The 15,202-nt window shown below is 41.7% G+C and overlaps 1 protein-coding gene across 5 annotated transcripts in view; it reads right to left on the bottom strand.

The window, feature by feature from the left end:
* The window catches only part of DAB2IP (DAB2 interacting protein), a 293,662-nt gene that overhangs the window by 215,118 nt on the left and 63,342 nt on the right, over window positions 1–15,202 (bottom strand). For 2 of the 5 annotated variants that reach the window (XM_072631800.1, XM_072631803.1), the window contains exon 1: window positions 814–1,473. The exons of 1 other annotated variant lie outside the window; for it this stretch is intronic. In XM_072631800.1, the coding sequence (XP_072487901.1) occupies window positions 814–934 (121 nt within the window). In that variant the 5' untranslated portion in view covers window positions 935–1,473. Of the gene's footprint in view, window positions 1–813; window positions 1,475–15,202 lie in introns of those variants that run through there. 2 more of the 5 variants (XM_072631802.1, XM_072631801.1) reach the window with 2 other exon arrangements.

Here is a 15,202-nt window from a genome sequence, read left to right as displayed (position 1 = left end):
AGGGTAAAGGGGAAAAAAAAAAAGAAAAAGAGAAAATAGTAATCAAAACAGTGGGATCCCAGTAGCAGGATGTGGTGAGACGACTTACCCTAAACTAGCTGATCATCAACCACCTTGCCTTCTTTTGTGTTTCATACCACAGACCACTAAACTGAGGCCAAGAGAGGTTTTGAACAATTGACCTCAGAGGTCACAAGCAGCCAAGAATTACACATGTTGGTGTCCCCTCCAGCCAGCTCTCTCAACACCAGTCGTAGAATCAAGGAGTCCTAGAACTTTGGAGGTAGACAAAATCGTGCCCTATCCACTCATTTTTATAGATGAGTAAACTGAGGTTCAGAGTGGCTTTTAAGGGATTTTCCCAAGTTCATTCAATGAGTTGACTGCAGGTGCAACGTGGGCACGGAAGAAAAACACTGGATTTGAAGTCCAAGCTTCTAGTTTTAAAACCCAACACAGATATTGATTACAGTATGCCTTTGGACAAGTCCCTTCAACTCTTCTTTGTCCATAAAAGAAAGGTTTTTGAGTGAATAGAATCTAAGGCCTCTTCTATTTCTAATTTTATGATTTGAACCCAGGTCTCCTAACTCCCAGCCCAGCGTAATGTATTGTGCCCCCACCCCCATCCTCAAGAGACAGAGACCCATTGTGTTAGTTTTTGAAGCAGCTGCCAATCAGATTGTGGGGAGCAGAGGGGGTCATTACAGAAAGAATGAAGACTGAGCTCTCCCTAAAGAAGAAGCAAATGCTGGGGAGGGAAGGAGGTTTCAGGATAGGGATGGCAAAGAAGCCAAGCTCCAATTCTATTACCCCGGCTGGCTGGCCTGTTTCGACTCCTCGACCGGCTCCTCTGTCTCTGCAGACGGGATCGCCTCAGCAGCCGGTAGTAGTAGGATGGTCTCCCAGCACTTTTTCTGCCGCCGGCCGACATAATGCTCCCCCTCCTAGAGAGCCCCTAGCTGCCAGCCCTTCTTCACAGCTGCCCCCCCCCAGAGGGGTGGAGGGATCCAGTCCAGCTCTTCAGGGGCCAGGGGCCAGGGGATGAGGAGGACAGAACCCTGAGCCCTGGGCACACGTCCAAGTCAGGCATCGAGGACAATCTGAGAACCACAGAGAGGTCTTGCTCTATATCTCAGCCTCTCTGAGGTAGAGCTCCTGGACCCCCTGCTTGCTTAACTTAACTGCCCTGTTAAACTGTGGAAACAAATTCTTCCTCCAACGATAAGCCTGTTGGAGTTGGAAAGAGGAAGGCAGAGTTGGCATTGGCTCCCAGTTGAATGAGAAGGGGGTGACGACTGAGGAGGGGGGAGTAGGTAGCCTGAAAGTCAGTTTGGAAGAAATCCCGGACTGGATTATTGTGTTGGTTGAAACAATGAGTTTGGTCAAACGGGACTCCCCTTGGAGTGATGTCCACAAGGGGAGACGGAGAGGGATTCTATACCAGGGAGACGATTGTTATGGTATGGGAAGGTTACTGGAGAACAGTTATCATCCTTCCCTTTCTCATAATCCCTCCCCAAGAGAGGTCCCTTCCAACTCCCAAATCCCAGTATTCTAAGATTTATAAACATATGAACGGTACTCAGAAAAGAAGCACAATCTGTTAAAAGCAGCAGTGTATTTGGGGTCAGATGGCCTAAGTTTGAACACTTCTTTCTTACTAGCCATGTGACTTTGGTTAAGTCATTACCTCTGTGAGGTCTGTTTCTTCACCTGAAAAATAGAGGAAAGTAGGAACGGCTGATGTCTAAGGTCACGTTCAACTTTAGATCACCCAAGTCCAGAGTGGTCTTCCATTTGATAGCCTCCAGATCCAACCATTTAAAGCCTCTCTGACTGTCCAATAGTCTGTAGCATAATGCTTAGAAGAAGGCAGGATGGTGAGAGTGAACTGATTCTTCACCCAGGGTCAGTGAACTTAAATAAAAATTAATAACCATATTTCAATATAATTGTTTCCCTTAAAATCCTATATGTGTTTTATGCATTTAAAAATATTATTCTGAGATGGGATCCTTAGATTTTCCCAGATTGCCAAAGGGGCCCATGACACAGAATGACTATTTTAGAGGGAAACCAGACTGGAGTTTAACCATGATCACCAACCAAAGGCTGAGGATCAAATCTTGTGAAAGTTTGACACATACATACTTCCACACATACATACAAACACATAAAACTTCAGAGTAGGAAAAACACTAGGCTTGGAGTCAGAGATTTGAGTTCAAGTCTCTACTCCATTGCAACTCTAAATCCTGTGATGCATGCAGGCAGGCCTGAGGCCTTGAAGGTACAATGAAACAGGGAAAACTTTTGTTAGAACTTGAATGAACAAAGGGTCAGACAATACCAACCCCCACTCTCACCCCACAGGGACCTTTTTGCCCTGCCTGTTCAGAGTAAATAATGTGTGCACACCACACAGGCTAGGAAGTTGATCCAGAAATAAGGAAGCAAACATCCAAGGGAAAGAAGTAAAGAGAGGATGAGGGCCATAGACAGGCAAACCAGATGGGACTTGTTTTTCAGCTTGGGATTTAGAGTATTCTCAATCTGCCTTAACTGTCTTTCAGATTGATGGGTGGTCGACTAAGTGCCACTATACACACTTACATGAAATGATCTAAAAGGTAGAGTAGACCTTGGGACAGAGAATGTTGGAGGCATAAGGGATCCTAGAACAAAGAATGCTCAGCACTGTCAGGGATGGAATGGCCCTTGTGGAAGCCATGTATATTCACTGTACAGAGGAAGAAATGGAGGCTCAGAGAAGTGGTAAATTCCTCATATATCAAATAGAAATAACACTTGTACCAGAAGAATGGAAGGGGATATGCATTTATTAGGCACCTACTATGTGCTAAGCACTTTACAAATATCATTTCATTTGATCCCCCAACAACCCTATGAGATAGGTGCTCACTTGCCCAAGGTCACACAGGTAGTAAATATCTAAGTTTGAATTTGAACTTCGGTCTTCGAGTGTTCTATCCACTCTGCCACCTAGCTGCTTCTACCTATCACCTGTTTCTCAGGATAATTAGAGGAAAAGCATTTTGTAAACCTTAAAGCACTAAGAAATATAACTTTCTGTTATCACTGCTGTCCAAAGTTATACAGGTAGCCAATGACAAATCATTGACAGATCAGTCTGTCAATTATACTTAAGATACTCTAGTGCAGGAAGATTTAGGCTACAGCTCAATTCCCAGGTAGAATTGACACTAGAGAGGAAGTACAGAAAAAACAAAATCTTATTGGCCTTTTGGGAGAAGGAGGGGACAAGAAGCTAGACTCTGGATCTTCCAACAGCCCCACTGGCTCAGGAAAGGGTACTTGTTCAAGGAAAGGATGAGATATATAAAGAAGTAAATCGTTTGCACTCCAGTTAATCTGTAAAATTAGGACCCATGAGAAAATTATAAAGAGGTAGATTTCAGCTCAAAAAGACAAAGAACTTCTTAACAAAGAATGCTTTCCTGCCACAGAATGGGTTGCTTTAAAGGGTAATGAGCTAACCATCAGTATAAGTATTTAAGCACAAGCTAAGTGATCACCTGTCAGGCACAGGGGAGAGAAGACTAGTGCTTAAAGAGTTTAGACTACATCAGTGATGTCAAACTCAAATAGAAATGAGAGAAAGAGCAACTAAACCATACATGACAATCCCTGCAGGTTGCACATTGACTTAGAAAACCACATGCTAACATGATCTATATTTTATTGTACTTTTGTTTATTTTGTTATATATTTTCTAATTTTGTTAGACTTTTGTTATTTTGTCAAAAATTTTACATATTTTCTAATTACATTTTAATCTTTTTTGTTAAATTTTGTTTAAATATTCATCAACATTTAACTAATTAATTGAAATTAGCAAAATGTTGATTTTGTTTAAAATATTATACTTTGTTTAAAATGTTATATATTTTCTAATTACATTTTAATCTGGTTCTGGCACTGGGGACACCTCTGAGTTAGATGACCTTGGAGGTCTCTTCCAACTTCAAAACTTCTCGATGGCAGGATAGTATGGTTGTTGTATCATCAGCACTCCCACAGTGCTCATTTATAGGAGGTACTTGGCAAAAGCTTGATGGATTGTGTCTAAGATTCTGATGGTGATTCCCGTAGACAATGATAAAACAACATAGCAAAAGAAAAGAAATGGGGGGAGGAGTCTCTTTAAAAGAATCCAAAGTAGAACAAATTATCACCCCTTTCATGCCTATATAATTCACACTTTTCAAAAAAAAAAAAACCAAAAACCTACTACCTATCCTCAAGTTTCTGACATGATAGCTGCTTTAATTCCAATATTTATTCCCCAAGTTAATAAGTAGGATAAATGAAAATTGAACCCAGTTCTCTTAATTCAGTCTTGATCTTGTTTCCACTGGACTTTTCTGGTTATAGTGGAAAAAGTCCTGCTCTGTCACCTTCAGTAGCCAAGCAGCCTATTGTTCCTTTGCAAATTACTAAAAACAATCCATGCTTTTTATTCTACTCCCATGGTTGGTGTTGTCATCCCTTTATTCCTGGACTATTACAGTATTCTCTTGCTGCCCTCACAACGCCAGGATCTTCCCACTCCAATCCATCCTTGAGAAGATGGCAGGGTATTATTGTGAAAAGTAGGGTTTTCATATTATTCTTGAGTAAAAGGAGTGACAACAGGAGGAGTGCTATTTCTAGAGCACGTCAAGGTTTACAAAATATCTTATTCACCACAATTCGATGAAGTAAGCAATACGAGTATTATTGTTGCTGTTCTTTGATTTCAGTCCCATCCAACTCTTCATGATGCCTTTTGGGGTTTTCTTGGTAAAGATATTAGAGTGGTTTACCATTTCCTTCTACGGAGCATTTTACAGATGAGGAAACAGAGGCAAACAGGATGAAATGATTTGCCCAGTGTTACCTGGCTACTAAGAGTCTGAAGACAGATTTGAACACAGGAAGATGAGTCTTCCTGACTTCAGGTCCAGTACTCCATCCACTGAGCTGCCTAGCTGTCCATAAAGATTATTATCTCCATTTTAAAGATGAAGAAACTGAAGCTCAGAAAAAAGCACCCAACCTTGAGCATTTGAAAGTTGGTATTCTTTCCTCATTGTCTATCATGAATCTTTAATGACACTTCATTGTCTGACATATAAAGGTCAAATTCCTTAGCCCTCCACAACTTGGCCCTTTCCAACCTTGTTATCGTCCATTCTCTTTCACACACCATACATGCTGGCCAAACTATTCAACACATGTCTTGCTCTTTCTCATCATACCTATTTGCTACTCTCACTCCTTGGGTTTCTCTGCCTGTATCGTCTCATATTATACCCATCCTTTAAGAGCCAGCTCTAGTCACACACATCCTTTTCTCACTACCCCAAGGTCACAGTGAGTGCTCTTCCTTTGGTTTCCTATGTGTCTCATCTGTGCTGCTCATTGGGCATTCTATACTTGCTGGACAGGACTGGCTATCTGGGTTACAGGTAGAGCCATTCTCCCCCAATAGTCTCTGATCTCCTTCAGAGGAGGGAACCTCCTTTTGTATTTCTTTGCCTCCCAACCTGCCCAGTACAGAGGTAGGAATATTAGATTATGGAATTTAAAAATTGCGAGATAGAAAAGACTCCAGACATTTTCGATAGAAACTCTTCATTTTTATATACGAGAAAAGAGAGGGTCAAAGCTGAAGTGATTTACCCAAGATCCCACAGCTAATCAGTTACAGAGCTGGGATTCAAAACTAGGTGTCTTGATTACAAATCCAGTCCATTACACCAGCTGCCTTTTTTCTTTAAAAGTGCTTAGTTGTTGTTTACTGAATTGAAAGGAACTAAAATTTTTCTTACCATATAAGAACTTGTCTCCCAGTAACCTAGCAGGGGGGTTTCCTTGGGAGTTTACACTGGACCCTGACATTGAGAGCTCATGAGGTGGCCTTCAGTCCGGCCAAGCATGAGAACACTCCAGATCTCAGTCCATGGGCAATATTCCAGGCCAGGTTTTACAGTCCCTTCTCCTGCCTGTCAGTGAGAAGGGGGGCAGGACATGACAAGGTCAGGTCAGGCTGGGGAGATCACAGCTGGATGACAGGCGGCTTTCCCTATACTCTAACTCCTTCATACTCATCCCTTTCTCCACTTCCCAGGTAGAGAGGGCAGCATCCCTAAATCCTAGAATCCCTAGACAAAAAAACGATCACACATTTGGAATTGGAACAGAGCTAAGAGCTTGTAGTCGAACTCCCACATTTTATAGATGAGGAAACAGATCCTAATGGAGACCACTGAGACCCTAATGGGGAATCAGCTTGAAATGTGCCTGACATAGTCTACTTTGTTGGGCATCTTCCCTCCATGTCTTCTGAGGGGCAAGAGAGGCATGGAAAAGAGCTTTTGGCATCCTCTCTGCTCATCCACAGAGAAGTGCATAATTACCTACCCCTTTGGTCCTTGGGGTTTTACATTGTCCTCTCCTTGAAAACTCATCACTCCTTTCCTTCCAGGAGGGGTTCACAGGATAAAGGGTTGGAAAGTCCTTACACTTCATCTCATTCCACCCCTGTATTCAGCATATGAGGAAAGAGGCGTGAAGAGATTACATGACTTGCCCATAGCTTCTAAACCCACTAGCTTAGAAGTAGTCAGTCTAGGACTTGAAAGTCTTCTATTAGCACTGCAAGAAATTTTAGATCCCATCAAGCCCAACCCCCCCTCCCCCATGTCTCCACCCTCATTTTACAAGTGAGGAAACTGGGACCAGGAAAAGTAGAGTAACTTGCTCGTGATCATAGAGGTAATAAGTAGAAGAGATAGAATTCCAGCCTGGATCATTTGATACCATATTCAACAATCTTTCTACCATATCAATCTGCCTTTCTTTGAAGAAAAAGAGAACACTACACAAATGTGCCCTGTCTTCCCTGTTGTTTGGCCAAGGACTAGACCAGCCAGTTGCTCTGGATCTATCAGAAATGATCCGCATGCCCTCAAAACCCAATTATTCACATGTGATTTATCCACAGCCCATTCCAAACACCAGGTCCATCTCCTCCTCCTCTCCCAGACAGGAAGAATAGCCAGACTGAAGCAGGATATAAAGAAAGCAAGGAAAAGGGGCCCAACGCCCAGGAGCAAAGGGTAGTTGGGAAGAAGAGAGAAGAAATGACTCAGAACTGTTTTTCCTGAGAGTGAGAACAGCTCTGGTGTAATTTTTCTGTTCTCCCTGAGGGGGCTGGGTTTGGGACAAGGGAGGCCCTGGTACAGAATCATATAGTAATAGGGGCACTATGAATGGGGGAGCTCCCTTCAAGGAGAGAAGCAGAAGTTCTTTGAAAAGACACAGGTTTTTCCTCTTTTCCTGCCTGAAGAATTAGAAAAGCCAACATCTGGCAATAATTCAGTAAAAAGGAACCAGTCCTTTCTTCCCCACCCCATCCCCCTCTCCGTATTCTGCTCCCTGCCTCCCCAAGCCCTAGCTCTCTTATGTCCCCAACAGCTTCACAGTTTTCACACAACACAGACCATACAGGCAGCAGGAACCTCACAAATCATTTGACAGAGAAGGAAACTGAGGCCTAAGAAGTCAAGCGACTTGCCTCAAAAGAGCCAATGTCCCTGGATCTGCCCAACATAATAAGTGTCTGGAAAATCTTGAACATCACAAGATTCCCGATGCTGAGGGGAAGCCCAAAGCCAGGCAGACTAAGGGGAAACAACTACACAGATCCTCTGTCCCCGTCTAAACAAAGGAGGCCAAATCAGACCAGCAGGGAGGTTCAGGTTACTGTTGGGGGCCCAGAGAGACAGCCAGTCTGGGTCTGCAAGGCACACTGAACAGCTTCCTGAATCTTGGAATGAGGAGGGGCCCTGGCCCAGACCCCTGCTGCTCCAAGACATTGATGGGAGATGAGGAGAAGAATAGGTAACAGGGAATGTGGAGGGTGGGGGAGTCTAAGTCAGTACTAGTCCTCACTCCAAATTACTAAAGTAACATTACCTTTCATATTAGATATAAAGGAAATGGCTTCCCGAATAGAAAACTTCTGGCTATATTTCTCCCTTAGTATCTCCTTACTTCAAAGATCTCTGATTTCACTGGCTACTCCTTCCACTAACACATGTTCTCTGTACCTTAAGTAAGGTATCTTCATAAGTTTCTACAACAAACAATAATTCATCCCTCAATGGACAACCAAATGATGATGCTCTCTCTCGAAGCTTTGCCAGACCAGTGCTGGGATAATAAGAATGCACAGCCTACTGCTAGGCCCGGATGAAAACAGACCTGTCAGAGCCTGTACTATGCCAGTGCAGACTTCAAGACCTAACGATCATCTGCACACTACAAGGAGGCATCAGAAAATGACTTCCCTGAAGTAATTTAACATCACTTTAATTCCACAAACATTTCTGAATACCAGTTATGTGCAAGGTCCTACAGTGACTTGGCACCAGGACCAAGAGAAATAGGACCCAATTTCCTGCCCCTTGTAACTTTTCATGGAAGACAGGAGGCAACTTGGTATAGCAGAAGCAGCACTGGATTTGGAAGTCTGATGATTTCTACTCAGATCCTAGCTCTGATGTTTCTACTCAATATAGTTCAACAAGCACTGAAATGTCTACTATGTGCCAGGTACTGTGGATTTAAAAACAAACAATCCCCTTTGAGGGATTTATGTCCCACTCAGGGAACAATGGTGATAATCAGTGATGATTAATAATGAGAGCCAGCATTAACATAGTACTTGAAAGTTTGCCAAGTCCCATATATCTGGTAGTTCATTTGGTCTTCACAACAATCCTCTGAGGTGGGTACTGTTATTGTTCCATTTTACAGATGAGGAAACTGAAGCTCACAAAGGTTATGAAACTTGCCCAGGGGTGGGAGGAAGGAAACAAACACTTGTTAAGTGCCTACCATGTACCAAGCACTTTACAATATTATTTCACTTATACAATATTATTTCATTTATATATTTTTTTATTATACAATATTATATCTCTTTTCATCCTCACAGTGATTTTGTGACGTAGGTGCTATTATTATCCTCATTTTATAATGGAAGAAACTGAGGTTAAGTTTCTTGCCTAGGGTCACACAAATAGGGTCTGAGGTCATATTCCAACTCAGGTTTTTCTGGCTTGAAATCCAGTATGCTAAAATGTGCATACATCACCTAGCAACTTCCTAACACACATGCAGATAAGTACAAGTTATATATAAAATAAATACTAAGGTAGTTTCCGTTGTTGTTTTTTCTTTTTCTTTTTAATGGAGGAAGTATTGTAGTGTGAATAGAAACAAGAGGATGGATTTCAGAGATGTTATAAAGGCAGAATTGACCAAGATTTGACAACTGATTGGATACAGGGAATAAATGAGAGTGAAGAAACAAGGATGATTCTTATACTGCAAATCTGTATGACTGGAAGAATGGGGGAGACCTTGACAGAATAGTGATGTCAAGAACAAGGATTTGAATCCAGGTGTTTGTACCCCAAGAGGAGTGGACTTCCCATCATATCACAGATGTAAAAGACTTTTTATCTGATAATCTCTTCCCATCATTATCAAATGGAATAATATTTGCAAAGCACTTGGCATAATGCTTGGCACACAGTAGGCACATAATAAATGCTTGCTCCCTTCCTCTCATTGACCAATAGGATTTAAGACTCTAGTGCCTTTGATTTTGTGCCACCAAATGAAGTCTAGTAGAAGAATGTTGTCTTGAACGCCAGATATCATTTAGTCTTATCCAACATAAAATGTGTTTTCTAGGCATGGCAAAGGGGAAGGGAAAGCCATGAGTAAGGGCCTTAGCAGATATAATGTGGTGGGCTGGGGGCAAGTGGGCAGAGCAGCTTATATGTATGATCTATAAGTAACTAGGAAGCAAGAGAGGGACACAGAAAGAGGAAAAAGAGAACTCTGAACATAATCTTCACCAGTTTCCTAAATTTCATATAATCCTAGAACTGAGAAGGATTTTAAAGGTTATCAAGTCTATTCTAATTAATTTATCCTTTCTACAATGTCCCCCAACACTTGGTCATCCAGACCCTTCTTGAATACCTCCAGTAAAAAGGAAACTCATCAATGAGACAGCCTGTTCCATTGATGGACATCTAGTATCATTGGTATTTTCTCATTTAGCTGAAATCTGCCTTCTGGTCACTTCCCCCATCTTAGCCCTAGCTCCTATCTGGAACTAAAAGCTGGATCAAATCATATTGCCACAGTTGAAGAATTAGTCAGAACTCTGTGGCAAGAGCCCAGCACTGGACATGATACCCAAAGATAGCCAAGATAGTAGTAGATCCCAAATTTGTTTAAATGATGATGGAAAAAATACTAGAGGGGATACCACCTTCCTCAAGTATCAAGGGGACCAGCCAGGTCTCAGCAATCAGGCTTAGAAAAGTGCTCAGAATGGATGATCTCATAGAAAAGATTGTTCCTTCCTTGAAAATAAGGAAGGAGACAAAAGAAGTGAATTAGACCTTTAAAATGACAGCACCATAGCCCTTTTCCTTACCCCTTTCAATCCAACCTTCCTTCCCCTTTGGGTAGAGACTTCCTTTTCTCCCACTTTCTCCCTCACTCAGTAAAGAAGGAATTAATCTCCACCATCTCTTCAACCTGGTTGTATCCAATTAAGTGCCTAATCCATATAACAGAAAATCATATATGAATTTATTAGACTACCTGAGGCAATCTCATATAGCCAACATTGTCCTTGTACTGCTCAAGACACCCCATCTCCCAAATCTGGCCATTCTCACTATTTCCCATGCCTGGAATTTCCTCCCTTCTCATCTCCACCTCCTGCCTTCCTTGACTCCCTTCAAGTTCCAATTAAAATCTTATCTTTTCCAAGAAACCTTTTCTGATCCCCCTTTAATGCTAGTTCTTTTCCTCTCTTGAATATCCCCAATTTATTCTGCACATATCCCGCACATGTTGTTTGTAAACTGTTGTTTTAATTCTGTCTCTCCCATTAAATCTTGAGGTTCTTGAGAAGAGAATATCTTTCATCTTTCTTTGTAACCCCAGTTCCTTAGCACAGTGCCAGACACATTGCCAATTAATTAATGCTTACGCACTGACTTAGTAAGAGTACACTCTATTGTAAAAAGCAGGAGTTGACACAACCTCTATTGCTATTTCGTGTCCTAGAGCAATCTCTTTAGGCCATAAGCCCTTAAAATGCAAAGAGGTGCTCATTAACTAACAGGTCTCTTCCAACTTTGAGATCTATAATTATATAGGTATTTTGCATTCTTCTTAGCAACCCAAGGGAGCATGGCAAGCCTGTGGTATCAGCCAGGACTATCCCCTAAGGCAGGGGTGGGGAACTTGCAGCCTCAAGGCTTTATGTGGCCGTCTTGGTCCTTGGCTGTGGCCTTCTGAGTCCAAGTTTTACAGAATGAATCCTTTTAAAGGGATTTGTTCCGTGAAGTTTGGATTCAGCCAGAGGGCCACACTTGAGGACCTAGAGGGACACGGGTGGTCTTTAGGTCACAGATTCCCCACCCCTGCCCTAAGGTCTTAGCACCTATTTCTGTTTCTTCCTGCCCCCAATCATAAGGTAGCGCTCCCATCTGCATGTCCCAGCCAACACAGTGGAGCTTGACCTTGAGACTGCAGGCTCTTGCCTTGCTTCTTTCACCAGTAACAATAAGTCAGAAGCATTCCATCTTTCCTCTCAGCCTCCATTACCCAGCTTTCAAAAGTGGGGCATTACGTACGGTTCAATTATAAAGCTTGGTGGTACATCCCCAGATCCCTATCTTTTCAGGCTTCTTCTTTGAACCATCCCTCCCCCTTCATCTTTTTTTGGGGGTAATCAATCTTGAGACCAAATGTAGTCAACTGTGATAGACATTTATCCTTCCCCATCTCAACAAGATCTTGTAAGAAAGATGTAGATATAGATAGTTATGATGACTTCTCATATCTTTAGGTACCTAGTTTAGTAAGCTAAATAGCTGGACAGAAGGGTCTTTGAGCAAAACTTTAAAACTGTGAATTTCAGTAAATAGGTATCTTAGAGATCAGTGTGCAATTTCCCACTTTGTGCAATGATCTCATACAGATGCTGTTTGAACACTTCCAGGGACAGCATACCCATTTTCTCCCAAGGCAGCCTATTATACCATTGGTGAGGTCAAATTGTTCCAAAGTTCTGTCATATTCTGAGCTGAATTTCCACACTCTGTATCTTCTACTCACTGGTGCTAGGGTCTGCCCTCATAACTAAGAAGAATAAATCTGATCCTTCTTTGTCCATGGAAAACCTTTAATTACTTGAAGATGGTGATTGTGTCCCCAGCCAATAACCTTTTCTTCAGGTTAAACAGCCCTAGTTCTTTCAACTGATCCCCATATAGTCATATCCTTGGTTGGACAAGGACAATAGACTCTATGGCTTCTCATGGTTCCAGCAACTATTTACACTAATCTCTCTACTCAAAGCAAAAAAATTCAAACTGAAAGACTGGCAGCACAATGAGAAGTTATGCTCTGGGGGCCAGAGAAGTCCAAGTTCTTAGATATTAATAGCAGAAAGAGAAGTCAGACAAAGGCCTAGACAAGCTCTTACTCATCTCAATATGAGTCAACAGTTCTATATTGAGAAGTATATAGTATCCAAAATGATGGTAACTACAGTACCATGTGCCTCTGCCCTAACCACACCACATGGAGTATTGTGTTTAAGATTGGACCCCACATTTTAGGAAGGATGTTGACATATTGGATTGTATCCAGAAAAAGTCAGCCAGGATGTTAAAGGACCTTGAGACCATACCATATGAGGATTAGTTGAAGGAACTTGGATGTTCAGCCTGCCTTCAAATATCTGAAGGGTTGACATGAAGAAGAGAAACTAGATTTGTTCTGCTTGGACTCAAAGAGCAAAACTAGGAGCAGTGGGTGGGAGGTATAGAGAAGCAGATGTTAGCCCAATGTAAAGAACAATTTCCTAGCAATGAGATCTGTTAAAAAGTTGAATGGGCTGCCTCAAAATCCAATGAGTTCCTCAAGGTTAAGGGTGTTCCAGTGAAACATGGAGAAAGAGGGGATTTCTACTCAGACAGGAATTAGACTAAAGATCACAAAGTCCAGTTCCCCACCCCATGCAAGACTGTTCTACGCAGCATCCCACATAAGTGGGCATCCAGCCTGGATACGAACACTTATGGCAAAGAGGTGCTCATTAACTAAGAGGTCTCTTCCAACTCTGAGATCTATGATTATATACGTACCTTACATTGTCTCTAGCAACCCAAGGTAGCATCCCAGGAAAGCCTGTGGCCTTGGTCAGGACTATTCTCTAAAGTCTTAGCACCTGTTTCTGTACTTCTCCCCTTACCCCCACCATTAAGTATAGCTTCCAACTGCAGGTCCCAGCCAACACGGCTGAGGTGGAACTTGACCTCAAGACTGCTGGCTCTTGCCTTTCTTCTTTCTCCAAAACAACAAACCAGAAGCATTCCATCTAAAATGCCCATTTTCCCTTTCAGCCTTCATTTCCTAGCTTCCAAAAGTGGGGCATTACACACAGTTCAATTATAAAGCTTTGTTGTGCATCCCCAATTCCTTCTCTTTCCAGACTTCTTCCTTGAACTACCCCTTCCCCCTCATCATTTTTTGGTAATCTTGAGGCCAAATGTAGTCATCTGTGAACAATTATGGGCTGGCACCAATCAGGCTATGGAAAGAAAGGAAACGCTTGTTTCTTGTGGAAATGCACTGCTTTATACACTGGGGCAATGGGGAAGATCTCCTTAAGGACTGCCACATCTTAATGCCAGCCAGATCTAGGCCCAGCTTGAGAAAGTCCCTTACCTTGCCAGACCTTATCAATTGCCTCATCTATAAAACATGGAGCTTGTGCTTGATGACTACTAGGATTCTTTCCCATTTAAATATTCTGTGTTCCAAAGTTCCTTCCAGTTCTTCATTTTTACATCTGGCAAGTTCCGTGAGTTCTATGACAGATTAATCAACAAAATCTACCATGCACCTGTGTTAGCTAATCTTGTGCTAGCCATTGGAAAAAGATACAAACAAATATGAAATAGTTGTCCTGGCCCTGAAGAAATTTACAAGGTATTTAAGAAGGAAAAGATACACAAGAAGCCCTAGTAGGTAACAGTGTATGTTTGTATGATACATTTCCAATGGGAAGTATTTGGTAGCAAAAACCGGAAACAAAGTGGCTATCCATCAGCTAAGAAATGTCTGAACAAACTGCGATATATAACATAATGTTATATTATTTTACTATAATAATAAATATGAAGAATTCAGAGAAACCAGGGAAGACTTGTGTAAAGTGATATAGAGTGAAGTAAGCAGAAACAGAAAAACAGCATACATATAAATGGAAAAAAAGTGCAAATTCAATTGAACACAGTAACTAAAATGACTAATCACAGCCCCAAGGAAGAGATAAGGAATACTCTTCTCTTCTTTCCTAAGAGTTGAGGACTATGGGTGAAACTATATTACATAAACTGACACATACTAGCTTTTATCAATTAGTTTTACTTAACCTATTTTCTTTGTTATAAGGGTATATTTGAAAATGAATGGGTTGTAAAAACAAAAGGCATCAATAAAATTTTCATTTAAAAGAGAGTATTTAGTGTGAAACACAGGAGGGTGGAAGTGTTATGGAACTGGAGTTGGGTATGGAAAGATTTAGAAAGGGGGAAGAACATTTTAGGTGGGAGGATGGTGTGAACAAAGGCAGGAAGGTAGGAATTAATCTAGGATATTTGGGAAACAATGAATCATAATAGTGGCTCATTTCTGCATGCTTTGTACCTTTAAAAAAGCACTTTTCTCCCAATTCCATAAGAAAGGTATGTCAAACATTACCATCTCTATTTAACAGATGAAGATACTCAGAGAAGTATCAGAGAAGTCAGTGAAGAACCAATTTGGCAGAAATAAAGTTAGAAAGACAGGGATATGTGATTTAAAACTGGAAGGAGCCTTAGCCCCTCATTTTACTGATGGGGGTGGGGGGGACAGAGAGAATGAATCCTAGAAAAGTAAAATACCTTGCTCAGGCCCCATAGCCAGTATACAGCACTGCTGGGATTCACACTCAGGGCAAATGCCAGCAGAAATTTCCAGTACAACATGGTGTTCTTTTATGGTACAGCAAGAAGAG

This window comes from Notamacropus eugenii, chromosome 1 (genome assembly GCF_028372415.1).
Source record: "Notamacropus eugenii isolate mMacEug1 chromosome 1, mMacEug1.pri_v2, whole genome shotgun sequence".
Classification (NCBI taxonomy): domain Eukaryota; kingdom Metazoa; phylum Chordata; class Mammalia; order Diprotodontia; family Macropodidae; genus Notamacropus; species Notamacropus eugenii.
The sequence above is the reverse complement of the archived record's forward strand: the minus strand, read 5'-3'. Positions and strand labels throughout refer to the sequence as shown.